The sequence below is a fragment of the Guillardia theta genome, assembly GCF_000315625.1.
Source record: "Guillardia theta CCMP2712 unplaced genomic scaffold GUITHscaffold_71, whole genome shotgun sequence".
Taxonomy (NCBI): domain Eukaryota; class Cryptophyceae; order Pyrenomonadales; family Geminigeraceae; genus Guillardia; species Guillardia theta.
In genome coordinates this window covers 354,558-381,436 of record NW_005434603.1, presented here as the reverse complement: position 1 = coordinate 381,436, position 26,879 = coordinate 354,558, and the positions used below count along the sequence as shown (strand labels likewise).

General features: G+C 56.4%; 6 protein-coding genes across 6 annotated transcripts in view; 4 read left to right on the top strand and 2 right to left on the bottom strand.

The window, feature by feature from the left end:
* The window catches only part of GUITHDRAFT_143159 (hypothetical protein), a gene marked incomplete at both ends in the record, with an annotated part of 2,880 nt that extends 1,841 nt beyond the window's left edge, over positions 1 to 1,039 (bottom strand). Inside the window, 5 exons of the mRNA XM_005826934.1 lie at positions 346 to 414; positions 461 to 486; positions 531 to 628; positions 668 to 762; positions 944 to 1,039. Of these exons, the coding sequence (XP_005826991.1) occupies positions 346 to 414; positions 461 to 486; positions 531 to 628; positions 668 to 762; positions 944 to 1,039 (384 nt within the window). The remainder of the gene's footprint in view (positions 1 to 345; positions 415 to 460; positions 487 to 530; positions 629 to 667; positions 763 to 943) is intronic.
* A 2,963-nt stretch (positions 1,040 to 4,002) lies between these two features.
* GUITHDRAFT_154283 (hypothetical protein) lies at positions 4,003 to 5,469 on the top strand. The gene is made up of 5 exons (XM_005826933.1): positions 4,003 to 4,813; positions 4,903 to 4,960; positions 5,064 to 5,144; positions 5,191 to 5,259; positions 5,377 to 5,469. The coding sequence occupies exons 1-5, from the start codon at positions 4,061 to 4,063 to the stop codon at positions 5,409 to 5,411; spliced, it is 996 nt and encodes a 331-aa protein (XP_005826990.1). The 5' UTR covers positions 4,003 to 4,060; the 3' UTR covers positions 5,412 to 5,469.
* Positions 5,468 to 8,069, bottom strand: GUITHDRAFT_143157 (hypothetical protein; the record flags this gene model as incomplete). The annotated part of the gene is made up of 8 exons (XM_005826932.1): positions 5,468 to 5,536; positions 5,607 to 5,658; positions 5,750 to 5,806; positions 5,851 to 5,938; positions 5,986 to 6,024; positions 6,255 to 6,316; positions 6,362 to 7,380; positions 7,425 to 8,069. The coding sequence occupies 8 exons, from the start codon at positions 8,067 to 8,069 to the stop codon at positions 5,468 to 5,470; spliced, it is 2,031 nt and encodes a 676-aa protein (XP_005826989.1).
* Positions 8,070 to 10,914: 2,845 nt separating this feature from the next.
* Positions 10,915 to 12,510, top strand: GUITHDRAFT_164816 (hypothetical protein). Its single transcript, XM_005826931.1, has 5 exons — positions 10,915 to 11,467; positions 11,519 to 11,611; positions 11,659 to 11,790; positions 11,840 to 12,075; positions 12,129 to 12,510. Exons 1-5 carry the CDS (start codon positions 11,180 to 11,182, stop codon positions 12,337 to 12,339), a joined length of 960 nt encoding a protein of 319 aa, XP_005826988.1. The 5' UTR covers positions 10,915 to 11,179; the 3' UTR covers positions 12,340 to 12,510.
* A 1,639-nt stretch (positions 12,511 to 14,149) lies between these two features.
* On the top strand, positions 14,150 to 16,584 carry GUITHDRAFT_114000 (hypothetical protein; the record flags this gene model as incomplete). Its single annotated transcript, XM_005826930.1, has 9 exons — positions 14,150 to 14,927; positions 14,981 to 15,174; positions 15,320 to 15,385; positions 15,434 to 15,493; positions 15,536 to 15,608; positions 15,666 to 15,776; positions 15,833 to 15,984; positions 16,033 to 16,119; positions 16,408 to 16,584. The coding sequence occupies 9 exons, from the start codon at positions 14,150 to 14,152 to the stop codon at positions 16,582 to 16,584; spliced, it is 1,698 nt and encodes a 565-aa protein (XP_005826987.1).
* A 419-nt stretch (positions 16,585 to 17,003) lies between these two features.
* GUITHDRAFT_113999 (hypothetical protein) overlaps positions 17,004 to 26,879 on the top strand; it is a gene marked incomplete at both ends in the record, with an annotated part of 12,426 nt that continues 2,550 nt past the window's right edge. The window contains 19 exons of the mRNA XM_005826929.1: positions 17,004 to 17,066; positions 17,112 to 17,234; positions 17,285 to 17,443; positions 17,532 to 17,679; positions 17,748 to 17,793; positions 17,904 to 17,998; positions 18,141 to 18,304; positions 18,463 to 19,160; positions 19,211 to 20,842; positions 20,908 to 21,014; positions 21,085 to 21,145; positions 21,275 to 21,378; positions 21,677 to 21,867; positions 22,023 to 22,336; positions 22,405 to 23,208; positions 23,409 to 23,604; positions 23,807 to 25,932; positions 26,085 to 26,227; positions 26,498 to 26,605. Coding sequence (XP_005826986.1) covers positions 17,004 to 17,066; positions 17,112 to 17,234; positions 17,285 to 17,443; positions 17,532 to 17,679; positions 17,748 to 17,793; positions 17,904 to 17,998; positions 18,141 to 18,304; positions 18,463 to 19,160; positions 19,211 to 20,842; positions 20,908 to 21,014; positions 21,085 to 21,145; positions 21,275 to 21,378; positions 21,677 to 21,867; positions 22,023 to 22,336; positions 22,405 to 23,208; positions 23,409 to 23,604; positions 23,807 to 25,932; positions 26,085 to 26,227; positions 26,498 to 26,605 — 7,282 coding nt within the window. The remainder of the gene's footprint in view (positions 17,067 to 17,111; positions 17,235 to 17,284; positions 17,444 to 17,531; positions 17,680 to 17,747; positions 17,794 to 17,903; positions 17,999 to 18,140; positions 18,305 to 18,462; positions 19,161 to 19,210; positions 20,843 to 20,907; positions 21,015 to 21,084; positions 21,146 to 21,274; positions 21,379 to 21,676; positions 21,868 to 22,022; positions 22,337 to 22,404; positions 23,209 to 23,408; positions 23,605 to 23,806; positions 25,933 to 26,084; positions 26,228 to 26,497; positions 26,606 to 26,879) is intronic.

The following is a 26,879-nucleotide window of genomic DNA, read 5'->3' as shown; positions in this document are numbered from 1 at the left end:
TCTTCTCTTCTCTTTTTCTCTTCTCTTTCTCTTCTCATTTCTCTTTCTCTTCTCTTTTTCTCTTCTCTTTTTCTCTTCTCTTTTTCTCTTTCTCTTTCTCTTCTCTTCTCTTTCTCTTCTCTTCTCTATTTCTCTTCTCTTTCTCTTCTCTTCTCTTTCTCTTTCTCTTCTCTTTTTTCTCTTCTCTTTTTCTCTTCTCTTTCTCTTCTCTTTCTCTTTCTCTTTCTCTTCTCTTTTTCTCTTCTCTTCTCTTCTCTTTCTCTTTCTCTTTCTCTTCTCTTTTTCTCTTCTCTTTTTCTCTTCTCTCTTTCTCTTCTCTTTCTCTTTCTCTTCTCTTCGACTCACGCGGTGGGGCAGCATGATGTCATCCGCGTCCAGGAAGCACAAGAACTTCCCTGAGCTCTGCGCCACTGCCTGTGCTTGAGTGACTTCCCTACCGCTTTCGCTCCTCCTCCTCCACCTTGTTCTTCGCGCGTCCTACTCCTCCTTCCTTCACGCATCAGTGCGCAGCTTCAACAGCATGCAGGTACCAGGAGGCGCCTCCTCGTCTCTATCCTCGTTCTCTTCCCAACGGTTCCCGTTAGCCACAAACCCGATGCCTCGGGCCCGGAACTTTTCCTCCCACGACCTGCCGCTGGTGAGGGAGGCAGCGAGAGCAGGAGGGTACCGGATGAAGAGGTCGGAGCCGTCAGAAGAAGAGTCGTCGAAGATGGAAACCTCCATCGTCCCTTGGAAGTCTTGAAGCAGACATGAAGACAGACACTGCCTCCAAAATGAGCCCCCTCATGCCTCCTCCCTTCCCTCATGCCTCCTCCTCTCCCTCCTCTCCTCTCCCCTCCCTCCGTCCTCTCCTTCCTCTCCGTCCTCTCCCTCCGTCCTCTCCTTCCTCTCCTTCCTCTCCCTCCCTCCCTCCTCCAATCATGTTCTTCCCTTCCCTTGTTACCTCTTCCAGCCATCGGATCGCGTTGTAGCAAGGGATGATCACCGAAACCTCCACCTCCTCCGACCTCCTGCATTCTCCCCCGCTCCCTCCGATCATGCTGCACGTTCGACGCGAGCTGGGCGATCAGACTTTCATGGCCGTCCTGGATACGGGATTGAGTAACAAAATAGAACATGAATGATAGGCATTGCAAGAAAGAGCATGAAAAGCGAGAGGAAGGGGAGATAAGGATCAAATAACGAGCTCGGGGTTGCCGAGATGCGGGAATGAACACAACGAGAATGATACTAGCCGCATCAATCGGGTTGGAGGAAACATCAAGGCAAGCAGAGAGACAAAGAATGTAGGGAGGCCGGTGAGTGGAAGGGAGGAGGAGGATGAGTAGCAGAGAGGGGACAGCAACAGGGCAGAGAAAGAAGAAAGGATCCCGTGAAAGCGCGCGGGTAGAAGACATCTCGGATAAGGAGGCAGAGAAGAAGATGGGGTGGTGGTGGTCATGGGAAAACAGAACGGGTAGAGGATGGAGAGGGAGAGGAGGAGAGGGAGGGGCAGGGGAGAGGGAGCGAAGGAGGGGACTTTGAGGTCGGAGTTTGCAAGGGAGGAGGGAAGACAGTGGGGTGTAGGAGCCTGGAAATGAGGGGGTGGGGGTACGAAAAAAAACTGCAAAATGAGTATGTGCCAGGAGGGGGGCGAGCGGTGTGGAGCAGGGGGAGAAGACGATGAAGGACGATGAAGGTGAATGCCGGAGATCGATTCTTGTTGGGTCTGAGAGGAACGAGCCTCCGAGAGGCTCTGTTGAGGGTGAAGGGATAGGGATCTTGTGAAGACACGGAGCAATCTTCGCATTTACATACGATCTAGACTACAAAGACCCGAATGATTCGAATCAAACCTCTCTAGTCATCGTCGACGATAAGGCTGATGCCCCACCAATGTTCGATGGCCTCCAGGCAGGCATGACAGTGCTGATAGCAAAGCAGGTCAGCGACAGAAGCATCCGATCTCTCCACTGCTGCAAGCTGTAGTTGGTAAAAATTGAGACTGGACTCAAGCCCGGGCAGAGGAAGTCCGATGAGCAAGCACGATGACTGAGGTTGGCAGACAGACACTCGAAGAGCGGTCGAACGTGCTGTTTGGTGATCCAGTCAGAGTCTGTTGACAGCCCGGGAAGGTGCGTGCATGAGTAGGTACTGTTGTAGTAGGAGCACGCCTCGGAATCGTCGAGCTGCTCGGTCAAGGGATGACATTGACTCACTACGGTGTCAGCAACCGGCGCTGTGGCCTCAGATGGCTTCGAATGGTCAAGAATCTCTTCTGCTTGCTGAATGTGATCCATTCGCGCGCAAGCAAGGTTGGCATGTCGACGCCTCGATGGAGCTCCGCGCAGAAGGGATGGCGAGGCATGGACTCGAGCCATTCGTGAGGGTTTCTAGTCACGAGGACGTTGAAGATGTCAGTCATTCACTCCTCGGCCTCGCGAAGAGACGGTCACTGACCTGCATGGCCGCAGCCCTCCTATCACACTCGGTTCTCTTGGAGCCGCACTTGAACTTGAAGTTTGCCTTGAGGACCACAGAGACAAGGAGGTGCAGCTATTCCTCTACAGCTCCATGACTTTGGTGGGATCGGGGAGCAACGTTTTGATAGGCAGGTGATTGGAGGGATACCGTGAGAGAGAGGAGTTGCTGGAGGGAGGGTAGAGGGCACTTCACGATGATACAAGCGATCCATCATACTGATCTCAGACGGCTCCACGACTTGGATGTAACCGTCACTCTCGGAGTGACGCTGTTTACTTCTCCCGGTCCTCACGTCAAGTTACTAGTGCCCTGAGAGTCATGACCAGCGCCCCCCTGGCTGGGTCCCCGAGCCTCCACTCCTGCGGCTGTGCGTTACATGCCGCATGGCCCACCACCAGCGCCACATGCCATGGCCCGGCCACCACCAGCGCCACATGCCGCAGTACCATGGCCCGGCCACCACCAGCGCCATGCAGTGCCGCGCGGCTCACGGCACCGTCACTGAGTCACCGGCCCGGCCCGCCGTCACTGTACCGGCGGTCCACGGTCATTGATCGGAAGTCACTGAGTTGACCGGCCGGGCCGGGAATTGAAATCGTAACGGTTGTTTTTCTGGACGTAACGGAAACACGTCAGAGCCGCTCAATGGTAACCATCCGCCGTTGTCCTTCCCCGGCTCCCCCGGCTCCATGGACTTGCGATCTTGATCCAGATGAGCATGCTGCTGTTGCTGTGCTTGAGATGGGCACATGTTGCTGTTCTTCTTCGTGGTCTTGTTGCCCTGATATCTTCTTTAACCCCGAACTTCAATGCTTTTGATATTGTTCTCTCTCCCTTCTGATTTCTTCCTTGCTTTCTCCCTCGTGCTCGTTTCTTCGTCTCTCCTCCTACAGCACATCTCATATCTAATCATCTCATATCTAATCATCTCATATCTAATCATCTCATATCTAATCATCTCATATCTAATCATCTCATATCTAATCATCTCATATCTAATCATCTCATATCTAATCATCTCATATCTAATCATCTCATATCTAATCATCTCATATCTAATCATCTCATATCTAATCATCTCATATCTAATCATCTCATATCTAATCATCTCATATCTAATCATCTCATATCTAATCATCTCATATCTAATCATCTCATATCTAATCATCTCATATCTAATCATCTCATATCTAATCATCTCATATCTAATAATCTCATATCTAATCATCTCATATCTAATCATCTCGTATCTAATCATAGCCCTCTCTTTCTCCTCAAACCTTTGCCGCTCTTCCCCATTGTCCTTCCTGCTCCCTGTGTGATATCCTGCTATTTTTTCTCCTGCTAGTTCGTTTCCCTCTTGCGGGGAATTTTGAATTTACCTGCGATCTAGTCACTCTGTAGCTCATTCCCTCCTCCTCCTCCTCCTCCTCCTCCTCCTCCTCCTCCTCCTCCTGGCACAGTCCAGCAGCTTCTCCTTCATCTGTGCACTGCTGCAAGTCTGGAAGGGAGGCTGAACGCATGTGATAGGGTCTGACGGAAGGTTCTCCCTGATAGATCTGATCTCCGACATCTTGTAGCGGTTGACAGTCTCACGATGAGCTTGGATGGAGACGCTGCACTGAAGCAGCTCGAGTGGCTAAAGAACTTCGACGTCTTCCCCAAGACTGTTGACGATGCCAAGGAGGCATCGGTGTCAGGAGGGACCGTGTCTGTTGTCGTTCTCTTCTTCATGTTCCTCCTGCTCTTCACCGAGACTTCGATCTTCCTCAAGACCAACACCAAGTTCGAGATGGAAGTAGACACCATGCGGGGAGGGATGCTTCAGATCAACTTCGACATCTCCTTCCCGGGCCTCCCCTGCTCTGTTCTCTCGCTCGACTCCATGGACGTGTCAGGGGAGCACGAGCTTGACATAGTGCACGACGTATACAAGAGAGCGATGGACAGCAAGGGGAACGCGTTGGGGCCGGTGATATCAGAGAAGGTGAAGCTTGCGCGAGACGCGCTGTCAATCTCCCACATCAAGGAGCAGCTGGAGCGGCACGAGGGATGCAACATTTACGGCACCCTCAACGCCCAGAAGGTGTCTGGCAACTTCCACTTGAGCCTCCACGCGCAGGATTTCCACGTGCTCGCCCAGGTGTTTCCCGACCGCGCGACGGTCAACACGTCGCACATCGTGAACCACCTCTCCTTCGGGCGCGACTACCCGGGGCTGAAGAACCCCCTGGACGGGGAGATGAAGGTGCTGGACCAGGGGTCGGGTACCTTCGAGTACTACATCAAGATCGTTCCTACCAAGTTCCATCACCTTGACGGAACAATCATCGACACCAACCAGTACTCGGTCAGTCACCCTCCTCCTCCCTTGTTCTTCGCGTCTCTCTATCCTCCTCCTCTTCCCTCTCCTTTCTCCTCTTCTCACACCCCACACAGGTTACCGACCACTTCCGCAAGTTGCAGGATGGCTTTCCTGCTGTCTACTTCATTTATGGTAGGAGGAGGAGGAGGAGGTGGTGGTGGTGGTTGTAGTGGTGTTAGAGGAGGAGGAGGAGGAGGAGGAGGAGGAGGAGGAGGGAATAACGTCTTGTTATCAGACATCTCTCCGATCATGGTGCGAGTGAAGCAGTGGAAACAATCCTTCTCTCACTACGCTACTCAGCTCTGCGCTATCACTGGTGAAAGAGGAGGAGGAGAAGGGTGTCGAGTGTGAGTCAAGTCCAGGAGGCATGTATGTGGTAACCGGGCAACTTCATGCTTTGAGCAAATTTCTGTGGACCAAGTACTATATCGGTGAGTTGAGCCTTGTTCCTATCGACACCTCTCCTAATCAATCCTCCATCCTTCGCTCTTCTTCCCTTTCCTTCTTCATCTCCTCTCTTCTCTTCTTACACTTTTTTCTTCTTGCAGGTAGGAAGAGCTTCTCTTCCGGGCTTGGGATCTAAACAAGTTGCGGGTTCTCCTCTTGTATGTAGTGTCAAGTTAAAGTTTCGTTCTCCTCCTAGCATGGAGACCAGGCTGCGAAGGTGGCTGTCGGATGGATGAGCACAGGAACCGTCTTCTCCAAGTCCTGCATCAACAATTCCTTAGCATCCCCTTCCTTCTCCTCCCCCCTCCTTCCTCCCCCTCGCCCTTCTCACCTGCACCCAGGCCCCCTCATGAACCTCCGCGATGCCAGGAGAAGTGAGGATACTGCCAAGCAGTGACGAAGAGAGAAGAGAGGAGTAGCGAGGAGAGGAGTAGCGAGGAGAGGAGGCACACGGGAGTATCAGGTCGAACTCACCTCATCCTCCCCGCGTAGCAGAAGGCATTGGAGTCAGGAGACCAGAGGGAGAAGGAGCTGAAGGGAAATCAGCACAGGAGAAAGAGTGCCTTGATACCGACTTGGCGAAGAGATCGAACTTGGGGAAGACTTCATCAAGGAAGAGAGTGCTGGGGGAGAAGGCAGGAAACGTCCTGCAAACGCCATCGGCTGCAGCCCAACGTGAGGAGGAGAAGGGAGGAGGGAGGAAGTCGAACCGATGCTGAAGACGTTCCATCGACATCGCAGAGCCATCCCTGCAGGACAAGAGACCAAGGCAGGATGAGAGGAGCAGGAGGAAAAGAAAGCGAAAGGGGCAAGGAAGGGTAAGAAGAGAAGAAGCCCCATCGAAGAAGAGAAGGCGCGACGTGAAGTTGAGGGAGAGAGCGAGAGCGCGGCATGGCAACAAGTGAGGCAATTCTGAGTAGCAGTAGGAGGAGGATGATGAGGACTTGGAGGAGTGACAGGAGGAGGAGAGTGGGAGGACCTTGCATCTTGTGATAGAGCTTGACATCAGAAGCTCTCGCGGTCAGGTAGAGTAACTTGGAGCTGCTGGCAGTCAGAGGAACGCGAGGAGGCGCTTTCACCTCTCACCTGTCGGGTGACCAAAAGAAGGCGATCACTCGCTCCTGCTCCCCGTCGAATTCATCCTCCTCCTCACCATCAGCCCCTCTCCTCCTGCCCGCCGCCTCTCGCCGCTGCTCTCCGTCCTCGTCTACCCTGCTGATCACCACCTCATCCTCGCACCGAGTCTCCTCGAGGTCGCCAGCCCACACAAACTTGAGGACGGAGAGCTTCTCCTTCCCCGCAGATCGCTCGAGGATGGCGAGCGAGTTGCCGTCAGGGGAGAAGGAGAAGGACGAGCTGCTTGCATCCAGCCTCTCCAGCACTTTCCTTCTTCCTCTCCTGCTCGCTAACACCAGCTGCTGCTGCCCCGCACTCTGCATCCTCTGCCACGCAGAGTTCAGCTGCCCCACTACCCCGAAAGAGTCGCGCGCGACTGGACGGGGAAATGACTGCGAAATGAGCCTGTTCTTACCCTCCTCCTCCTCCTCGCTCCCCTTGGCACGTGGAGGCTGTGACAGGGGAGCTACTTCCTCGGCGAACAGCACGAGGTCGCTGAGTGGGTGAAACTGAGGAGTCCCGAACAAGCCGCTGTTGTTGGAGAGGACAAGAGGATCCCGGGGCAGCTGCGGGTCCGTAGGGAGGAGGAAGACTTGTCGGTCGATGCCGGAGTGAACCAAGACGTCGCTGGGGAACTCAGCTGGAAACAGCTGATGGGAGAAGAAGAGCAGCTCCCCGTCGCAGAGGCTTCGCTGCATCATGTTGTCGCTCGATCGCTTCATTCGATCTCCGCTCGCCTTCGCTCGAGTCAGCTCCTTCTCTCTTGGCCGAGGGAAGATGTCGACAGACACAATCTCAGACTGCTTGCGGTGTGTTCTCGTGATGTAGCAGATGTTGGTCCCTGTCTTGGACCACTGCAGGCAGTATGGCGAGAAGCTGAGCGAGAGAGCAAAGCACGAGTTGCCGTCCCGGGACTGAAACACTGTCAGCGTTTGCTTCGAGTCAACTTTGCTGTTTAACGCAGTGCCCGTGAAGGCGATACTGGCGACCTGCCGGGGCAAGTCAGACGAGGCGGCGCTGCCTCTCACGTTACCATGTCACCAGACGGCGACCAGACGGGCATGGTGTATCGCGTCTTGGAGTCGGAGGAGTCAGCGAGGGAGACTCGCTCAGCTCCATCGGGGCTGACGACGAAGATCTGACCCTCCCTAGTAAGGCAGGCGATCCTGTCAAGCTTCACCGGGTTGGAAGAGCGAGCTCTCAGGCTCTCCAGCAGCTCTTGCTGCAGTTGCGCGGCTCTCTTGTAGTCCTCGACCAGGAGAGCTTCGGAGAGTTCCTGCTGTAAACGAGTGAAGTCGTCCCCGCTCACCATCTTCTGGTTCTCATCTCGCAGCCGCGCTGCCTGCTGGTAGTCCTCTCTTGCAATCGCCTGCTCTATGTCGACTTTGTTTCTCACGATATCTGGCAACGGAAAGAAAGAAACCCCCTCCTTGACAGCATCTATATCACGCGATCCAGCTCGGACAGAAATCCTTTGTTGCGAGTCCGAGCACGGAAATGGAGCGATGAAGCTCTTTCTGCAAAACCGATGGCTGTAATGGTATGGAGACAGCAGTGATCTCGTGGATGGAAGCATCCATCTTCTACCCAACACCTGGCTCTGGCAGCTGAAGCTTCCCACAGTTGCGAGGGCGGAAACATGAAGGACAGTTAACAACACTGTTCTGCTGGGTAGCATTCTGAGAAGCTGTATTCCAGTATGCCTTGATGTCGGCACTCCCGCCTCTCTCGCCTTCTCTTCTTCACTGCCTCTTGCCCCTCCCCCCCACTCCCTTCCCTTCCTCCCTCGCCGCTCGGAGCTACCCAGCTCCTGGCTCCATGGAGCTCAAATGGGAAAGAAAAGGGGGGCAAATCAATCAAGTCCGCCTCAAAGAAACACATTGTAAATAGAAGAGGCAGCACACATAGATAGATCATGAAATAGCATGTCAATCAATATGACAATCTAGCTGAAGTTCCTTTATTTTAGGCTGGGGCGGACTTGCCAGTGGTGCCCGACGGCCGTGACTACTAGGCTAGGCCTACCGCCGGTGACCGACGGTGAGACTGAGACGCGCGGCCCGCCGCCCGGCGCGGCCGGGCATGCGGCGGCGAGCCTCGGAGGCTCGGAGCGGCGCCCGGCGAGTCCCCCGCGCCGTGCCGCTGTGCGCCGCGCCGTACAAGTCTAACAAGGCTTGCCTTACCGGGTACTCTGTCAAGTCGTTCCACTAGGCTTGAAGGGCCAGGCCCAGGAAACGCTCAGCGGCTCGGCCGGGCCGCCGCCCCGGGGCCCCGGGGCCCCGGCGGCCCGGGCCGGAGCTTTCCGAGCGCCCGGAAACTTAGTCCGGCACGGGCCGGGCGCCCCACCGATACACTTGCATATATGGATGCATTGACCACATAAATAGACGCACAATTTGTCCGTGACCGGGTTGAAATAACTTCTTTTCGATCACATAGTGGGGCCGTAATTCCCTCGATCACAGCCCCCCACAAAGACATGCAGATAAGAACGTTTCGAATCAGACCCCCTCTTTTGGTATCTTTACTGTGGGTAGTCAAGATAGATGGGCACTTCATACTCGTGTTCTCTGGGGTTCTTTTTTCTGGGGGACAGGGGTACTGAAATACGCTTCTTCTTGTTTTTGCACCCACCGGAAATTTAACCACCCTACCCCCTTCCTCTGACAATAATTTATTTTTTTGTGTGTCTGTTTTGCTTCTGAACCTGTTGAGGATGACCCCACCCTCACTTGAAACACTGAGGCAAGCTCATTTGTACCGGTAATCACCAAACCATCCTCAGCTACACCTGCAGAACAGCCCGAGCCAGCCACGTCCCCCCACCCTACCCATGAACCCCCACCATCTTCAGTATCTGGACCCCCACTTCAAAGTTACCCCTTTCTTATCATGTTTCACCCGGTCCCATTTCTTGCACACCCCCCTCTACCTCTGCAACATCACCACCTGGGTCCTTTCCTCGCCTACCCCTTAATTTGTAGTTAATCTGACCGGTGATTACATTTATACGAACCACCCTACCCAAATCTGAAAGTTACCCCTATCTCCTCGTTTCATTTAACCCCCTTGTATGTTTTGTTTTTTCAAATGCCTCACTAACCCCACCCCACATACACTCACAGGCTGCTCTGTACTCATCACTACCCGTACTTTTTCCCTGACTCGTTTCGCCGAAACCCCCCTCCAACCCCCCCCCCCCCCCCCCCCCCCCCCACCTAGGAACCGCCTCTGCGTTCAATTGTGAAGATTCGAGACCACCCCCCCTCTCTCAATGCACCCCTATCCACCTCGTGCTTTATCCCCACCACAAGGACCATCCCCACCGGTCCGTTGGTAACGGAAAACTTCCTGCCAACCCCACCCCTCATAGGACAAGTACCCCTACCATCTCAGCTCCATTGACCACCCCTATCTATCTATGTACCCCTGGGTGTATCTTCACCCCACCCTTCGTCCCTCTCTGCTACCCGTTAGAGAGGAGGTCCTTTCGATGAAAAAAAAAGATACCCTACCCTAAATTGTATTCGAAATGTGAGGAAAACGCCGGGTGCTCCTGGTACATCCCCACATAGCGAGATTAGGGTCACTACTATTGAAGACTCTCCCCCACCCCTACCATTCCGGATCCTTTCTGCGGAAGTGTAATATCCACACATAGTACTAATGCATTGAAGCTCAATTAAAGAATCCTTGCAGTAGGCCCATTGATCTCAAGACATCGTTCCTCGAGCAATCACTACCCTCCATGTCTTAAAATCACCCTACCGCACTGCACGGCATGTGCGTTCAAACGGACCAGGCCTGTACCCTACCCCAACGAAACACACCCCTACCCCATTGTTTAGACCAACCCCACCCTTTATTTCAGTCCGTCAAAACTGCTCAGCGACCCACCCACTCTACTTTACTCACCCCTATCTCTCTACACCACCCCCCTAAACTCACTAATTGAGACATTGCAGCACATATGACTAGAAGTCCCACCCACCTCTTACTCATGAAGTACCCTACCCTTCTGATTATTGTTGTGTCCTTCGACATTAGTGATATCTGCACAAACTCCTTGTCCCCCCCTTCAGGGTCGTTGATTTCTCTATGTCTCCACTAATGCCTCAGGCAGGTTTCATTCCTTCACCCTCAGGCAAGGACCCCCATACGCTCTGGCACCCCCTTCCATTCCAATGATTGTCTACACCCAGTCCTTCTCCACTAAGGACCCCTGTCTCCCTAAATCGGGGGTACTACACCCCACCACCCCAACCGACGCTAATAGTGTGTACCCAAGCCCCATTGTGTCAACCCTACCCATGTCTGCTAGAGCAAAATGGTACCCCTTTTTCATGAATCAGTCTCATCACCCCCACCCAGTAGCTCTCATGCTTATGCTATACCTGACTGGACCCAGGTACATATGGACCCCTACCCCCAACCCAAAGTTACCCAACCCTACCCATAATAAATTTGAATCGACTTGATCACCCCACCCCCTCTTTCGCAAGCTTCCATGGGAATCTCTACTGCACCCCTCCCCTCGCTCCTTCTTGCTGTGCTTGCCCCTCCGCCTACCCCGTCCGTCCTGCTCTCATTGTAGCTTTACCATCCCTCCCCCACCCTTCTCTTTCATCTCCTGACCAACACATCCCCTCAAACATTCATATCCTCTCACGTTGACCCAGCCTTGCTCTTGCGTCTAGCGCGCTAGGACGAATCTGCTGACCTTCGTTGAGTACGCTGTACATCGCTGGGCTCTCACTCAGACGTGGGCAGAAGGGATTTTCGCGCACAATGATGAGAAGAAAACGAAGCGCTTTATTTGCCGTCCTGTTTTCAAGTCTAGCACATTTGGCGACTCCAGCAACCTTCATTCCAAGGCCAGAGATAGCTGATCCTCACCTGCTATTGAATGTTTCAAGAGCTTTTTGGATCACTGTGAATGCGGCGAAAGAAACTCCTGATTTGTGGCCAAGCGTTCGTACAGAAAGATATATGGGGCTGCGTGGAAGTCAAAATCTTTCCAAATATCTCACACCGAGAGCGAAGCAAAGCTTGCAGTTCGGGAGGGAAAGTGGCAAAGTAAACCGAATTCGTTTCCCGATTTTTGAATTCTAATGCAAATGTATTCAGGAACTTCCTTCATGGAATGCGGTAGCACTGTATATCAATCATGTAGAGCTTTGGAAGAAAATAAGACCTGGGGAAACAGTCGTCATTTTTGAAGTGGGAGTATCCTGCGAATGTTGGGTTGGAATTAACTTTTTGATCAGGAGGATGCAGCAATACAATCAGGCAGTGTGGAAACGCTGAAACAACTAGACAAGATTCGTGTTGCAAGTGGGAATCAGAGCTGGTTCGCGGGTGAAAGAATTTTTCTGACTCTGGATGCTTTCGGAGTCAAGGTAGGAGAATGTTCTCCACATTTTGTGCGTTGACATGTCCCTTTTCCAGGATTTTGGATGCAAATATGATCCTATTGATTTTCCCGAGAGCAAGTATATCAAGGAGTTAGCATGTCATCTTTGGTACGGGACATCATCGTACATCATCAATTATGGTGCCGCTCAAGAATTGCTCGAAAGAGCATTGCCAATCGACATGCAAATCGATGCTTACCTGGCGACTCATGCTATCAGCCAAGGTAGACTCAACGGGGGGAAAATCAATTTTGCACAAACTGCAGAAAGGTGCCTGTTTTGACCATTGTTGTGCCATTTTATCATTTACTTTTTATTCTCAGGCTTTACAAACAACAATATCTGAGTTCAGTTGTACAGAAAGTGGACGCTTATGCAATTTATGACTGGAAGCAAGTGATCCTGCTTTTGGTTCTGGGGACTGCCGTGCCATGCTTTGGCATCGGTTATGCGGTGGGATGGTACCTCAAATCAAACTCGGGATCGCCTAGGGATGATCTGAAGGTCAAGATGTTGGAATATGCGCAGAAATAAGGCTAGAATGCTTTCATCATCGCATCATCGAATTCTTCCACCTCTCATGAAATCTTAGTTTCTCTTCCCTCTACTAACATTCAAGATGCCCTTGCGGTTCCGGGTCCAATCAAATCGTTCTGAATGTAAGCTAGCTTTTCTATTCTTTTGAAAGTAAGATTATTCAAGAACAAATTTGAGCTAAATGTTACTCGTGCATGATTGTTTGGGCGTTGTAACAACTTGCCAACATCATCATGCCTACTGTAGACCTGCTTTCGTCTTGGCATCAACAGTGCTCAGTCGACGAGAAAATTCCTTCACTCGATAAGTCTGATTTGTTCCAGGGATATTTTGAATTTGCTTGAGATCAGTTCTCTCAGCTAAAGGAGCAGGGGGTCACGTAATGCAAATGTGCGATTGAAAAAGCATAATACCTTATCAGAAACATCACCTTGAACGCTAATTACATCGGATTTTCCTGAGTCAGGGTCAAGTTGAAAACTTCAGAGTCTAGCTTACCATCTTCTGATTTCACGACTGATGCTCCGACCGCAAATTTGTTGGATATTGTTTTGCAGACATCCTTCAGATGAAGCATGAGTTTGTAACAAGGACAACCAACTCTCCACCTTAAGGGTAGTTGCTGTAGGCAGTGCCCCCTCCAGGCCGCTCACCAGTGTTACAAACTTGTTTTTCCGTCTGTTTGAGACTTTAATCTTGACCAAAGGAGCAGCTTTTTGAGTTGGATCTCGGTCGGTGGGAGGTTTCGCTGCCATGATTCATTAGGAGGTGGAAAGTTTCGAGCAGCAGTTACAGCACCTTGAGCGACGGTTGATGGGTTCCTCTCTGAACTGTTGGCCTCCTCTTTGCTGGGCATGCGAACATCAACAACCAGCAGAGTCATCAAAGGAGATCAACTGAACCTGCTCGTGGGCAGAGTTTGCGCATTCGCCTCCTTGCACTTGACCAACCGGCAATACTCACCAGGTAACCCGCACCCCGTGCAGTATGTCACGTCGATCTTGCATGGACGCTCAAGTCAGCAGCACTCCGAGGACATTCAGAGGTAGAGCACTGCATACCAACGAGATCCTTGGTGAGGAATCAGGTCCTCCTCCTCGAAGATGCAGGAGCGACGGGACGGACCAAGAGTTGCTTTTCCCGGGACTTCCATCCAGGGGATCGCACCCGAGAACCAAGTCAAGGGAACAGCAAGCAAGTATCAACGTCGACATGAGCAAGAAAGAAGACACGGCTGTTGCTGTCTTGTCTTTCATACTCTTCGGCGCCTTCTCTCCTCCCCTCATCTTGCGCCATGACGGTGTTGTGCTCTCTGCATGATGCGGCTGTATACTCAAGCCCGCCTCAGTATTTCTGGGTGCTCGGCTCATTCAACTGACGGGCTTGTCAAAGTCTTGCAAGAGGGGGTGGGGGTGGATATCAGTGTTTGCATAGTACCGGTGGGTAGTCCTTTCGCCTTCTATTCCTAGTATGATACCGAGGGTAGGGTAGTGCAGCCTTCAGGCTGCATGGCCACTAGCAGAGGCCGTGTGGTGTGATCGAGTTTCTCTGTCCTCACTATGAAGATCCGGTTGCTACAATAGCAGCCAGTCGGTCACTCGGACTGAGAGGCCCTCAGGGGGTACTACCGTCACCGGGTGATCCAATTCATGTAGCCTCCGGGTAGGAGGTGGGTGGGACATGACTGAGAGGAGCGAGGGGTGGGTGCGTGGGTGCGTGGGATAGAGGGGAGAATATGGCTGCGAGGTGGGTAGGGCTGCTGATGGTGGCGGCGACGATGGTGGGGGAAGGGGAGGGGAGTGACCCCATGGTTGTCTATGTGACAGACTCATCGGCCTACATCGCATGGGATGCGGCAGCAGAACGATTCAAAGCAAGCTACCGCGAGCAAGGTCAAACTACATGGACAAGCGTCGGCCCTGGTGCTGAGTTCATGTCGAATTTTCTTCTCTTGTCCTCCTTGTCTCTTCATCATACATACCAAGTACAAATCTCTGCAAAGACAGGAAGTTCTTGGAACGACCTCACCACTCTCAACAGCGTCACCCCCGTCAATCCTCCTCTCGCGCCCACTCTGTTGCATGAAACAAGTTATACAGAAACGTCAGTGACCATTGCTTGGTTCCTTCCCTCAGAATCAGATGCTGCTAGCACATTCAAGGCGAGCATAAGAAGCTGCTACAAGAAACAGGCCCTCGACTTGTGTGGGGCATACCAAGACTACAAAGATCCTGTTACGAGTCAGGTGGTTGAGGTTTCAACCCGAACGATAAGCTTCACAGGGCTCAAGGAGGGATTCTTTTATGACGTGTACATCCTTGCAAGGAACCTCAACAAGTTCGGGTACGTGCAGGGTCAGATTGAACCACTGAGGATCCGCCCGAGGCCTGCCCTGTGGACATCGACAAGAGACCTTGTCATCATCGGGGTAGAGGAGACAACGGTGTATCTCGCATGGAAGGCGTTGGAGCAGGCCTCGTCGTATTGCGTGCAGTACAGGAGCTACTCCAGCCAACCTCTGCCATGGTCCAGCAGCTGCCTGATCACCTCGACTACCACAGCCAAGGTGACGCAGCTCGATACCGGTAGGCTTTCTCTCCTGCTACCCGACCATTTTACGAGCACTTGTTTTCTTCAGGGAAGAAGTATCAGTTCCGAGTCTCCGTGGCCAACGAGTACGTCAACGCTCAAGGAGCTCTAGAGTTCTCTGGCTCCGACAAGGCCTCGTCCCTCGGAGACCAGCAGACCAGCAACGTCGTCACCGGGAGCCCTCAGCCTTTCCTCACTCAGAGCCCAACAGGCCTGCGAGTTGTCGCTGTGAGGGACAGCCAGGTATGAAGGAGCAGGAGGTAGAGGTAGAGCGAGGAGCAGGAGGTAGAGGTAGAGCGAGGAGCAGGAGGTCAAAGAGAGCGAGGAGCAGGCGGGGGGGGGGGGGGGGGGGTGGTGGAGATGGAGCGAGCATGACCGATGATTCTAGGTCTACCTGGAGTGGGACCCCGTTCCCGGTGCCTCGTACTACAAGCTCCAACTGCAGCGAGCAGCGGTGAACCAACTTGCTGATGCTGCGGTCCGACCCTGATGGAGGAGGCAGGAGGCCTACGAGCCTGAGGACCCCTGGAGCTTCTGGGGAGTGGGAGAGGACATGAAGATCGTGACTAGCAGAGTAACTGTCCCTCTCCCTTCCTCCTCTCAGCTCTACAACTTCCGCATCACCGCCTACAACGAGCACATCGCGACCTCGACCTACAAAGGCTTCACAGGGCCCAGTGAGATCGTTCAGGTCGCTTCCTCGTGTCGCGCTGCATGCTGAAGCTTCTCGCCAGGCACGCCCGGTCCCTCCTCCGATCCCTCCGGATGCCCTGCAGGTTCATCCCTCTTGGAGGAGGAGCTTGTACACAGGAGCAGCAACCCTGCTGTCAGCTCGACGGCTACGGGTTCCTCGTGAGTTCCTCCCTCCCTTCCTCATATCCTCTGACATGGCAAACGTCAGAGCTGCCGTGTAACGGGGCTTGTCTTGGCGCCGTGGTCTTCCTGCTCGACGACATCACGTCCCCAGCTCCCATGATCGTCTCCTTCAACGCGTCTGATCAGACGGTGGAAGTGGATCGAGATGTGTCCGCGGGAGGCGCCCAGCAGCTTCACGTGCTTCCTGTCAGCGCAGGATCAGCTCAAAGTCTGACCTCCCTGCAGGTCCTCATTTGTCGCTTCGCGTCCTCTTTCTCGTCCTCCAAGCTTCTCCTCGGGTGGCGATACGTGGAGGATGCAAGCAGATACGAGGTGAGGGGGAGGAGAGAAAGAGGAGGAGGAGAAAGAGGAGGAGAAAGAGGAGGAGAAAGAGGAGGAGAAAGAGGAGGAGGAGGAGGAGGAGGAGGAGGCAGAATTCTAACAGCTCTGTCAAGATTCTCATGAGAAGTTCATCTTTACAAGAAGATGTCGCCGCGCTGGATACTAAAGTCAGCTCCGAACCTCATTCCGATAATTTCCCATCCTCCTCCACCTCCATCTCCTTAGCTTTCACAATCCTCTGCTTCTTCCCCCATCCTATCCTCTGATTGTTGGCGATAGACATGGACAACGGTAAGCGTCTTAGGAGCCAACGGGTCGTCCGAGGGAGGATGTGCGGGTCTCCCTACTCCCCTCAACCTGCAGGAGGCGAAGGCATCCTTCACGGCTCCTCGCTCCATGCAGCTCGGAAACTCCTTCCTCTGCTACGAAGTTCGAGGGATCAACCGCACTCGGTAGTGCTTACTGCCTGCTCGCGCTCACTCACGAGTTGCTCTCCTCTCCTCCCACTCCCCTCCTCCCCTCCCCTCTCCTCCCTTCTCCTCTCCTCGTGCTGTTTCTCCCTCTTCTCTAAACCCGCATTTTTGTCCTCCTCACGATACCCTGCTCGTCCCAGTTTGTATCAGTTCGCTATCCGATCCGGCAACTCCAACCTCGAGTGGAGCTCTCTCCGCTCCTTCAACTTCCAGCCTGTCGCTCCTCCTTCTCCTCCAGGTCTGTTGCCTCCTCGAGGTCATCGTGACCTCCTTGTCAGGTGGGGTGCAGCTGGTGGATCAGTCAGAGGGCGCAGACTTTTTCTCCTTCCTCCCACCGCCGGCAGACAGTCTCCGTCCTCTCACTCACATCCTCCTCTTCTCTCGCGTCATCGGATCGTCCACATGGATCATGGCGGACGGGTCTGCGCCCCGACAAGCACTCGGCACGAGGGGGTGGCAGTGAAGGTGCGATAGCGATGGGGAGGGAGGAGGCTGAGGAGTGTTTCACAGACGATCTCGTCCAATAAGGTTCAGCTCGATGGAGGGGCGGCGGAGCAGGACGGAGCGTATGTGGGAGACTTGATGATGATGGGAGGGGAGTCGAGGAGAATCATCTCCTACAGCTCAGAGCGGGTGAGAGGACGACGAGGTCTGCCTTCTCTGACTCTCCTCCCCTCTGCCAGGTCGTCGTTGTCGACCCTCCCTTCTCCTCCTCGGAGGCGGGCGGGCAGTCCTACGTCATCGTCCGCGTCTGCGAGGTAGGAGCGCTCTCGCACCGCGTCGGCCACTCGTTCGCTGCTTTCGGAATGAACGTGGCAGGAGTTTCTTCAGCTTCCCTTCAGGTCTCTGCTGCTTCCTCTGCCTGCTTGTTGCTCCTCCCGTTCTGCTCCTGCTGACGTCACTCGACCTCTGACTTGCTCTCGCTGTCAGTTCGTCATTCCAGCCCCCGTCAACTCCCTGCTGCCTGTCCGCACGCAGAACAACAAGGTGGAGGTCTCCTGGAGCAAGTCCGACATGTCCAACTTCTTCTCTGTCTCCGTCGCGAACCTCTCCAGCGCCAATGCGTCCAACCCGTCGGGTAGGCGCGAGGAGGAGGAGGGGGAGGGGAGGGGAGGGGAGGAAGCACCTAAATCATCTCGTTATCAGCATATCATCTGGTCTCGGTCGTTGGACCTGGCGGCTCCTCCTACACGTGAGTCCTCCTCCTCCTCCTCCTGCTCTTCCTCCTCCTCTCACCTCCTGCTCCTGCTCCTGCTCCTGCTCTTCCTCCTCTTCCTCTCGCCCTCCCTCACTTGTCTGCAGTCTCGACACGTCCAGCATCCCGTGGCTCTTGAACGGCAGATACTTCACCGTTGCTGTATTTGCAGCTGTTGACAGAGCTGGACCTTTCGAGAAAAGTAACGCACACCTGATCAAACCCCTGTTTCCCAGCTCCTCCTCATACTTCTCTTTCGCTTTCCCTCTCTCAATCATTCTCCTCCTACTCCTTACAACCTTCTCTCCTTCAAGCTGGTGAGGTCTAACGTGCTCTTTGACTAGTTGGCAAGCATCTGCACATCTTTACAGCTGCTGGTGTTCCCTTGGCACATTCCATCGCAACCTTGCGGGTCATGAGCAAGACAGAAACTTCCTTTCAGCTTCGATTCGATTTCAACCTCTCCCAGCTCAACAGCGATCGTCCTCCCATGCATATATGTGTCGAGGTTGATCCTCGTCCTCGTCCTCGTCCTCGTCCTCGTCCTCGTCCTCGTCCTCGTCCTCGTCCTCGTCCTCGTCCTCGTCCTCGTCCTCGTCCTCGTCCTCGTCCTCGTCCTCGTCCTCGTCCTCTACTTCTCCCTGGCTCATTCTGTTTTCTCGTCAGGTCTGTCAAGTCTCTTCGCTCAACGCCTCGTGCCGGCTCTATCCCAACGGCTCTTTCCCAGCTGATCTCCAACAGGCGAAGAAGTTTTATCCGCAATCCGGAGAGAGCTGGGGAGAGGCTGAGATCTTGAGTCAGGAGGGGTTCGTTCTCAGTCAGCAGGAGGGGTATCGCATCCAAGCATACGCTGGGAACTTGTACGATGACAACGGAGACGGTCTTGTGCTGGGGGAGGAAGGCTTCACCTTGCAGCCTGTGCAAGCGAGCGAGGTGCTGATCCTCGGGCCGCTGCCTCCTCCTGTCTCAGACCTGAAGGTCAAGGGGACGGGAAACTCGTTGGTAAAGCTAGCATGGAGCAGGACAGGGGCTGGCGGCAGCCTCTCTTCCTCCTACCTCGTTGAAGTTTCCGACGTCAGCGTCTCCTCCTCGTCCTCCTGGCAGCCTGCGCGACTCGTAGCCGCGCGAGTGACTGGCTTGATGCTGGACGCGACGCACGCTCGCTTCCTCTCTCCCGTCTCCTCGCATGTCGGGCGATCCTTCACATCTGCTCCCTACCTCGGCAGATCCCTGACTGGCACTCTGCTCCAGTGCTCCTCCTCCTCCTCGCCGGGACAGGAGGACTGTCGGGTCAGCATCAGCTCCAACGTGAGCTTCGGGCTGGGGCAGGAGGAGGAGTTCGCCGTCCTGTTGAGCGAGGAGGAGTCAGTGCTCGGATCAGCGACGTCACATCTCCTCCTCAACGTCTCCCTAGAGGTCACGGTTGGGGCCTGGAAGGCGAGAAGACGTACGCGTTCAGAGTGAGGGCAGGCAACCTCAACGTGCTGTCGTTCGAGCAGGAGGGCAGCAACCTGGTGTCCTGCTTCACTGTCCTCCGCCCTCCTCCGGTCTCCTCGCTCGCCCTTGACTACCTCCTCGGCGAAGACGGGGCGAAGCTGAGCTGGAACGCGGGGGGAGGAGGGAGGATGTGCGAGAGGGTCGAGTTCGAGGTGGACCTTTCCTCCAACGCCTCCTCCTACAGCGACCGGCATCGCGTCGCTCTTCTGGTCTCCTCCCTCCTTCCTTCGACCTACTCCGTCAACGTCTCGGGCCTGTCGCTCGGCCTCTCCTACAGGATCTCCATCTGCTCGCGGTGTCAGCTCCAGTCCTCCGGCCTCTCTCCTCCCTTCATCGACGGCGACTCCCTGGCGTGCAGCAGGAGCAATGAGGTTCTTGTCACCATGACGGCGAAGCCTTCGGGTCCCATCCTAGGGGTCGCCATCGTTGCCTTCACCTCTACCGCCATCAGGATCGGCTGGCAGCCCAAGGAGCACGTCGACCGCTACAAGGTGCGCGTGCTCGTCTACAACGAAAGCGTCCTCCTCCAAAGCTTCCTCTACCAGTTCCCTCCTCCCCTTCTGGCCCGCTTCCTCCCGGACCTTGAGCCCAAGTTGGAGGACGCGGTCTTCCAGGAGCCGGAGGCAGTGTTGTTCCTGGATCCGCAGGGGTGGGGGAGGTACCTGGAAGGAGCAGGAGCTTGGTTCAGCTTCCAGGTGCTGGGAGGGAGCGCGCATGACGGGGGGGAGTACTCGGTGATGTCAGAGGAGACGCCTTTGTACTCCCTCGCCCTCCAGCCCGAGCTCAACTATTCCCTCCTCCTCAAGACCAGGACGAGCGCTACCGTCTCGTGGAGCTACCGGGAGGCAGGAGGGCTCTTGGACCCGCAGAATCACTCGCAGACGCTCTTCTCCTTCTCCTCCCTCCTGCTCCAGGCCGGCAGCTCGTGGCAGCCGGCAGCAGCGGACAGGAGGAAGAGCATCGCGACGGCAGACAGAGGGACGTGGAGGAGCGACCAGGTCGTGTTGGAGCAGCTGACAGACAGCGGGCAGCTCGACCTCCAGGTATCCGCCAGCACCATCGCCAGCTCCCTCCCGATCTCAGTCCTCGGCATCTTCTCCGTCGCTCAGTGCCCAGCCAAGGTGAACGTCACCTCGTCTCTCTGCCTCTCCTCCTCCGCCAGCGCTGTCCATGGAGCCTACGCAGGCCTCTCCCTCCTCGTCGTCCGGGGCGATGCCATGGGCTTCTACGACCCCTTCGTTCTCTCCTACGACGGGCAGGAGCGTCGGCTGCTGCTCAGTCGATCTCCGCTCTCCTCCTCTTCCTCCTCCAACTGGGTCGCCATCATCTCCATCGGGTCTCTGCCCTCCTCCTCCCTGCAGACCGTCGTCAGCGTGTCGGGAGCTGTCCTTCATCTCAGCAGCGTCTCCTCGCTGACAGCTGGGCTCTTCCTCCGGCTGGCGTCCGGGAAGGGGCGAGGAGAGGTCAGGAAAGTCACCTCAGTCAGCCAGGCAGCCTCCTCCGTGACCCTCTCCTCGAGCTTCGACGTCTCTCCCGAGCTGGGCGACAGGTGGGGTCGTGCTGGGGAGGAGCTGACGTGTCGTCTTCTCCCCGCCTCGTTGACTTGCCAGGCAGGTTTGAGGTCCTCAACTACTCGACCAGGGCTGCTCTCCTCCTCAACGTTCAGCTCCATGGCCCCCCCCTAGCCCCCGTCCGCCTCTCCTCCTCCAAGATCTTCTCAGGTTCCCTGCCTGCTTCTGCTCCTGCTCCTGCTCCTCCTACTCTAACTCATGTCATTTGCTACTACCGCAGCCTCCATCCTCCTGCAGTGGACCGAGCTCGGGCAGTGCCAGACCAAGACAGGGTCGGTCAGGTAGAACAGCTATCCTTCTCCGTTCGTTTCTCTCCCTTCCTTCTGCTCCTGCTCCTGCTCCTGCTCCTGCTCCTGCTCCTTCATCCCTTGTTCATCTCCTTGGCACTTGACCATGACGATGGGCTGCAGCTGCAACATCACTTCTGCGCTGTTGCAGGCGCGAGAGACTCACTCCTCGCGCGACTTCTACGTCAACGCTCCCTGGCCGAGCATTGAGAAGAACGTCTCCATATGTCAGCTGCTCCTCCTCTCCTCCTCTCCTCCTCTCCTCCTCTCCTCCTCCTCTCCTCCTCTCCTCCTCCTCTCCTCCTCCTCCTCCTCTCCTCCTCCTCTCCTCCCCTCCTCCTCCCCTCAAGTCCTACCTCACTCCTGGCTCCTCGTCTTCCTCCACTTCCTGCTCCCTTTCTCTCTCCTCCTCCTTCACTCTCTCCTCTTCCTCTTCCATCTCCTCCGCTTCCCCTCCTCCGCTTTCCTCGCGATCCTTCTCCTTCCCTCACCCACTCATCATTGCTCAGCTGACTCTTCCTCCAGCTGTACCCGGGCAAGCGCTCTTCACTGGCCTCGATCCGCTCAGCTCCTACGAGGTGCGGGTCGCCACCCGAGCAGCAGGAGTGCTGGAGCTCGGCGCAGTCTCGCAGCCGTTCGCCTTCAAGCTCACTGACATCCCTCCTGATGAGAGGGCGACCATCGGAGACTTGACGGACTCCTCCTCCTCCTCTTCAGTGAGCTCCTGCCTCCTGCCTCCTGCCTCCTGCCTCCTGCCTCTGCCTCGTGCCTCCTGCCTCCTGCCTCCTCCTCTGCCTCCCCCTTCCCGTCTTCTCTCCCCTCCTCTCTCCCTTCTTCTCTCTTTCCTCTCCTCTTTCTCATCCTCTCTCAGGTCACCCTGTCCTGGACTATCCCAGGGACCTTGAACCCGCTCGCCCCCCCTTACGTATCCAAGTTCAAGATCGCAGTCGGGCAGGACGCCGCGAGCCTCCTGGAGTACCGAGACAGCACAGGAGCCGTCCTCCTCCTCGACCGCATTGACGTCTGCGTCTATCCCATCGAGCTTGCCCGGCACTCCTACACCTCCAACGCTGCCGGCATCGAGTGCCGCGTGACTCTCACCGGCCTCCCTCCCGCCACCATCCTCCTCTTCAAGATCTTCTGCGGCAACGACTTCGGCTTCGAGCAGCAGGGAGCAACGTCCAGGTCGGCTCCACCATAGCCCTCCCCTCCCGCCCCGTGACCGACCTCCTCCTCCTCTCCGTCGGTCTCAGTCTCAACCGCTCCAACTCCTCCGCCCTCCTCTCCTGGTCGCGACCCCTCGGCTGGCCGCAGGTGACCCGCTACTACGTCTCCTACAGTCAGGACAACTCCAGCTGGACTCCAGCTCCCGGCGCGGCTGGCGCGCGCGACATCATCGTGACGGAAAATTCGACGGTGCAGCATCGGATCTCGGAGCTGAGGAGGAGGACGAGCTACTACTTCAGGGTCCACGTGGGAGGGCAGGACGGAGTCGACGGGTTCTATCCCGACACTGTCCTCGACCCCACCACCAGCAACGTCGTCAGCGTCCTCATCGCCGACGTTCCCTCGCGGCCCGTCATCGGCGTTGCTCTCCCCTCCCCACCAGACAGGAACTCCGTCCTCCAGCTCTCTTGGAGCAGCCCCATCATTGACTCCCCCGTCTCCAGCTACCTCGTCCGCGTCTGGGACTGCGGCAGCGGCACCTCTCCGGCCTGCTCCTCGACCCCAGCTCTCTTCCTCTCCCCTGCCCAGCAGGTCGCCACCTTCCTGAGCTCCCCTGCCCAGCTGACGGGGCTCAAGAGGGGAACCTGGTACCAGCTGCAGGTAGCGGCACAGAACCTGGCGGGTCAGGGAGCATGGAGCGACAACAGCAGCCTCGTCCGCACTCTCAGCCTCCCCAGCGCCGTCAGTCATCTCAACGTCTCCCAGCTGAATCCGAACTCTGTCGTTCTCAGCTGGTCTCCGTCCCCCGGCGCCTCCTCCTACAAGCTCGTGTGGAGCGCAACGCAGCCTCTGAACCCCTCCTTCGTCCTCCTCACTGGCGACAAGACTCAGTGAGCTAGCTAGCTCTCCTCGTGCCTCTCCTCCTGTCCACCTTCCACTCCCTCCGCCTCGTGACTACTGCCCTCCTCTCTCCTCCTCCTCATCTTCTCGTCTCCTTCATCTTCCTCCACTTCGTCTCCTCCTCCTCCTCCTCCTCCTCCTCCTCTCTCTCCGTCTTCTTCTCGTTTCATCTCCTCTCACTTCCCGACAGGTACCAGCACAACTTTGTCTTCGTCAACCCCCTCCAAGTCACCTATACCATCTTTGCTGGGGATGCGACAGCCTTCGAGGATCAGGGGAGAACAGTAATTCTTCCCTCCGCTGCTCAGAACTTTCAGATCACGGCGGGCACGCAAAACTCCATTACCTTCTCCTGGACGCCCAACCCTGCCGCCAACGTCTTCCAGGTTCTCCTCCCTTCCCTTGCTGAACTCATTCACCTCCTGCTCCTCTTGTTTGTTCTCTTCTCCGTCTCCTTCTCTTCCGCTCTTCCCCTCCTCTTCTCCTCCTCCTTCTCTTCTCCTCCCCTCCTCTTCTCCTCCCCTCCTCTTCTCTTCCCCTCCTCTTCTCCTCCCCTCCTCCCCTCCTCTTCTCCTCATTTCCCCGCAGATTCGCTTCTCGCGCTCCCCCACCTTCGACAACTCTCGTCCTGCTGCCCCGGAGACTTCGCTGACCCACCAGACGGTAGCTGGGCTTCTGCCCGACAAGCTCTACTTCTTCAAGGTCTTCTCCCGCACCTCCGGCGCCACCCCCTACGAGCTTTTTGGCAGCGACCTTCTCAACGCCACAGCCTCCGACCTTCCGCTCCCTCTCGTCAGCGCCGCCGTCACCGCCACCTCCTCCAGCCAGGTCTCTCTTCGATGGTCTCCTTCCCCCCTCGGGCCCCGGCCCACCAAGTTTCGCGTCCTCTGGGCATCGCAGCCGCTGCCCTGCAATGGCAGCCTGACGGCAAGTCAGTTCGGCAACCCACTGGAGACGGAGAGGGAGGAGGCGACGATCACGGGCCTCCAGCTCGAGCAAGCCATCGCCATCGTCGTGTACGCGGGGAATCTCAAGGGGTTCGAGCAGGTCGGCAGCAGCCTCCTCGCCTGCGTCTCCCCCGTCGCTCCTGTCACGCAGGCGCTGGTGCGAGGGACCTCAGCAGGCTCCCAGCTGGGGGTGACGCTGAACTGGCGGCCGCCAGCAGAGGGGATGCAGCCAACGTCGTACAGGATCTCAGCGAGCAACAGGATGGGCGTCAAGTACTTCGACTCCTCTGACGTCCTTCACAACGGAGCCAGACACTCGCTGCAGTCCGCCTTCGTCCCCCTCCTCCAGCCGTACTTCCTCCTCCTCTTCTCCATCCACTCCAGAGCTACCTCGGGCTTCTACGAGCCGGCAGGAGGCATCACAGCTTCAGATGACGCCCTGCTGAGTGCGGCAGCCCCGACTCCCTCCTCCTGGCGCGTCTCCCGCGTCTCCTGGAACAGCGTCACGTTCGCGGCTCGGGTGCACCCACAAGGTGCAAACTCCTCCTGCTTCTCAGCTCGGCTCTACTACCAGATCCCCAGCCTGATGCTCAACGGGGAGCTCAACGACTTCCAGCTGGGCTGCAACCAGACGAGCAGCTGGGAGGAGGAGGTAACGGCAGTAGGACTGAGCAACAACCTCCTCTACCTCTTCGACCTCCGCGTGCTGGTGGGAGATGCGGTCTTCTCCCCAGCCATCCTCCTCCCCACCCTCCAGGCCAGCGCCCTGGACGTTCCCACGAGCATTTCAGTCCTCGGAGTCACCAGCTCATCCGTGCTGCTCGCATGGCGGCCTGGAGTTCGCGGGGCTCGTGTGCTGGAGTACGTGCTGGAGTACTACGCGATGAACGCCTCCTCCTCTTCCATTGACGAGACTCTCGTCACCAACAGGATCGTCGCTGCTCATGTCGGAGGACCAGGAGAGCCCCAGCAGCTCAACGTCTCCAGCTTGTCTCCAGCTGTCAAGTACGCTTTCTTCCTCCGCGCCCGGTCGCTCTCGGGCTGGGAGGCTCCTCCCTCCGCCAGCGTGAGCGTCACCCCCATCGCAACTCCGACCGACTTTGCCGTCACCAGTGTCCGGGGAGGAGAGGTCGTCCTCAGCTGGGCTAGTCCCCGCCTGGACCCTTACAGCTCATCCTCCCTCCCTGCTGCTGCCATCCCTGCCCTCCTCGTCCTCCTCGTTCGCAACTCGACCGTGGAGCAGCGGGTCGGACCCCTGGCCGTCTCCTCCAGCTCGGTCGTCGTCTCAGGCCTGACCGTCGCCTCCCTTTACGAGTTTGAGCTGCTGTCCCTGACGAGCAGTGGGCTAGAGCTGAGGTCTGACCCGAACCGCCTCCTGCGCGTCGCTCCTCTCCCGAGACCCTCCAACCTCTCCATCGCGGCCATGCACGAGAACTCCGTCCTTCTCCTCTGTGACGTCGATCTTCCAGCTGGCTCTCAGCTCCTCCTCCGAGTCTCCTCCTCCCTTCCTCAGCAGTACAACCAGACCTGCTCCCTTGGACAGGCCCAGGGGTCCCAGCAGGCCTGCCAGCTGACGGGGCTCTCTCCCCAGCTGGTCTACAACATCACCGTCTCCAGCATGTTTCTCAGCTCGTTCGACCCCCTCGGCGTCAGCATCCTCGGCGTCAGCCCAGTCGAGCTGCCTGTCAACGCGTCGACGTGCTACGTCAACGTGACTGAGATCAGCTTGCGGTGGCTTGCTCCATCCGGCTCGATCCTCCCGCTCTTGTGAGCTCCTCTGCAGCCTCTCCCTGCCCTCCCTCCCTGCCCTCCCTCCCTCCTCTCGCTCCCTCCGCCCTTGGTCATTATCATCACCTCCCTCCCTCTCTCCATCCCTTCCTCTCTTCTGCATCTCTTCCTCCTCCTCACTGTACCGGCAGCTATCGCTTCTCCTATTCCGTCAACGGGGGCCCGGAGCTTTTCTACCCCCACGACATTCCGGCAGACGTCAGCGCGAGAGAGCAGCGAGGGAGCATGTTTGTCAGCGAAACCCTCGGTCGCTATGCCGTCAGCATTCACTCAGGTGACCAGAAGGCCACAAGGCCTCGTGCTGCTGCTGCTGCTGCTGCTGCTGCTGCTGCTGCTGCTACTGCTGCTGCTGCTGCTGCTGCTGCTGCTGCTCCTCCTCCTCCTCCTCCTCCTCCTCCTCCTCCTCCCTCCTCTTCTTTCTCCTGCTCCTGCATCTCGCTTCCTAATGCTCCTAGCCTCCGCCTGCTGTATGTCTCGCTCTATCTCCTCCTTCTCCTCCTCGCACCTCCCTCCTTCACACACTCACCAGCTCGCGTTGGTGCAGTCAACCCTCTCACGGGGCTGGTGAGCACCATCGGGTCTCCTCCGTTGATCATCGACAATACCTTCGGACGAGGAGGAGACATGCTCTCCTTGCCTCGCCCTTGCAGCGGTCAGTTACTTCCTGCCCCTCCTCCTCCTCCTCCTCGTCCTTCCCTCTCCCTCCCCCCCTGTTGCTGCTTCTGACTTTCTTTCAAGATTCCTGCCTCCCCTCCTGCAGGAAGTGTCCGCATGTCATGGTCTCCTCCTACAACCAGACAGAGACGAGAGCGCGATACCAGCTGGACTCGCTCACCCTTGAAGCATGGATCAAGATTGCCCCGGTCGGATGCCTCACGTTACCTCTCCTCTCCTCTCCTCTCCTCTCTTCTCTTCTCTTCTCTTAT

Excerpts from the sequence above, each read along its gene's own strand:
- GUITHDRAFT_154283 (XM_005826933.1), top strand. The coding sequence starts at position 4,061 with ATGAGCTTGGATGGAGACGCTGCACTGAAGCAGCTCGAGTGGCTAAAG. Across the intron at positions 4,961-5,063 it reads TGCTGTCTACTTCATTTATG|ACATCTCTCCGATCATGGTG; the intron begins GTAGGAGGAGGA and ends TCTTGTTATCAG. Across the intron at positions 5,145-5,190 it reads TCAGCTCTGCGCTATCACTG|GAGGCATGTATGTGGTAACC; the intron begins GTGAAAGAGGAG and ends AGTCAAGTCCAG.
- GUITHDRAFT_164816 (XM_005826931.1), top strand. The coding sequence starts at position 11,180 with ATGATGAGAAGAAAACGAAGCGCTTTATTTGCCGTCCTGTTTTCAAGT. Across the intron at positions 11,468-11,518 it reads TCGGGAGGGAAAGTGGCAAA|GAACTTCCTTCATGGAATGC; the intron begins GTAAACCGAATT and ends AAATGTATTCAG. Across the intron at positions 12,076-12,128 it reads TTTGCACAAACTGCAGAAAG|GCTTTACAAACAACAATATC; the intron begins GTGCCTGTTTTG and ends TTTTATTCTCAG.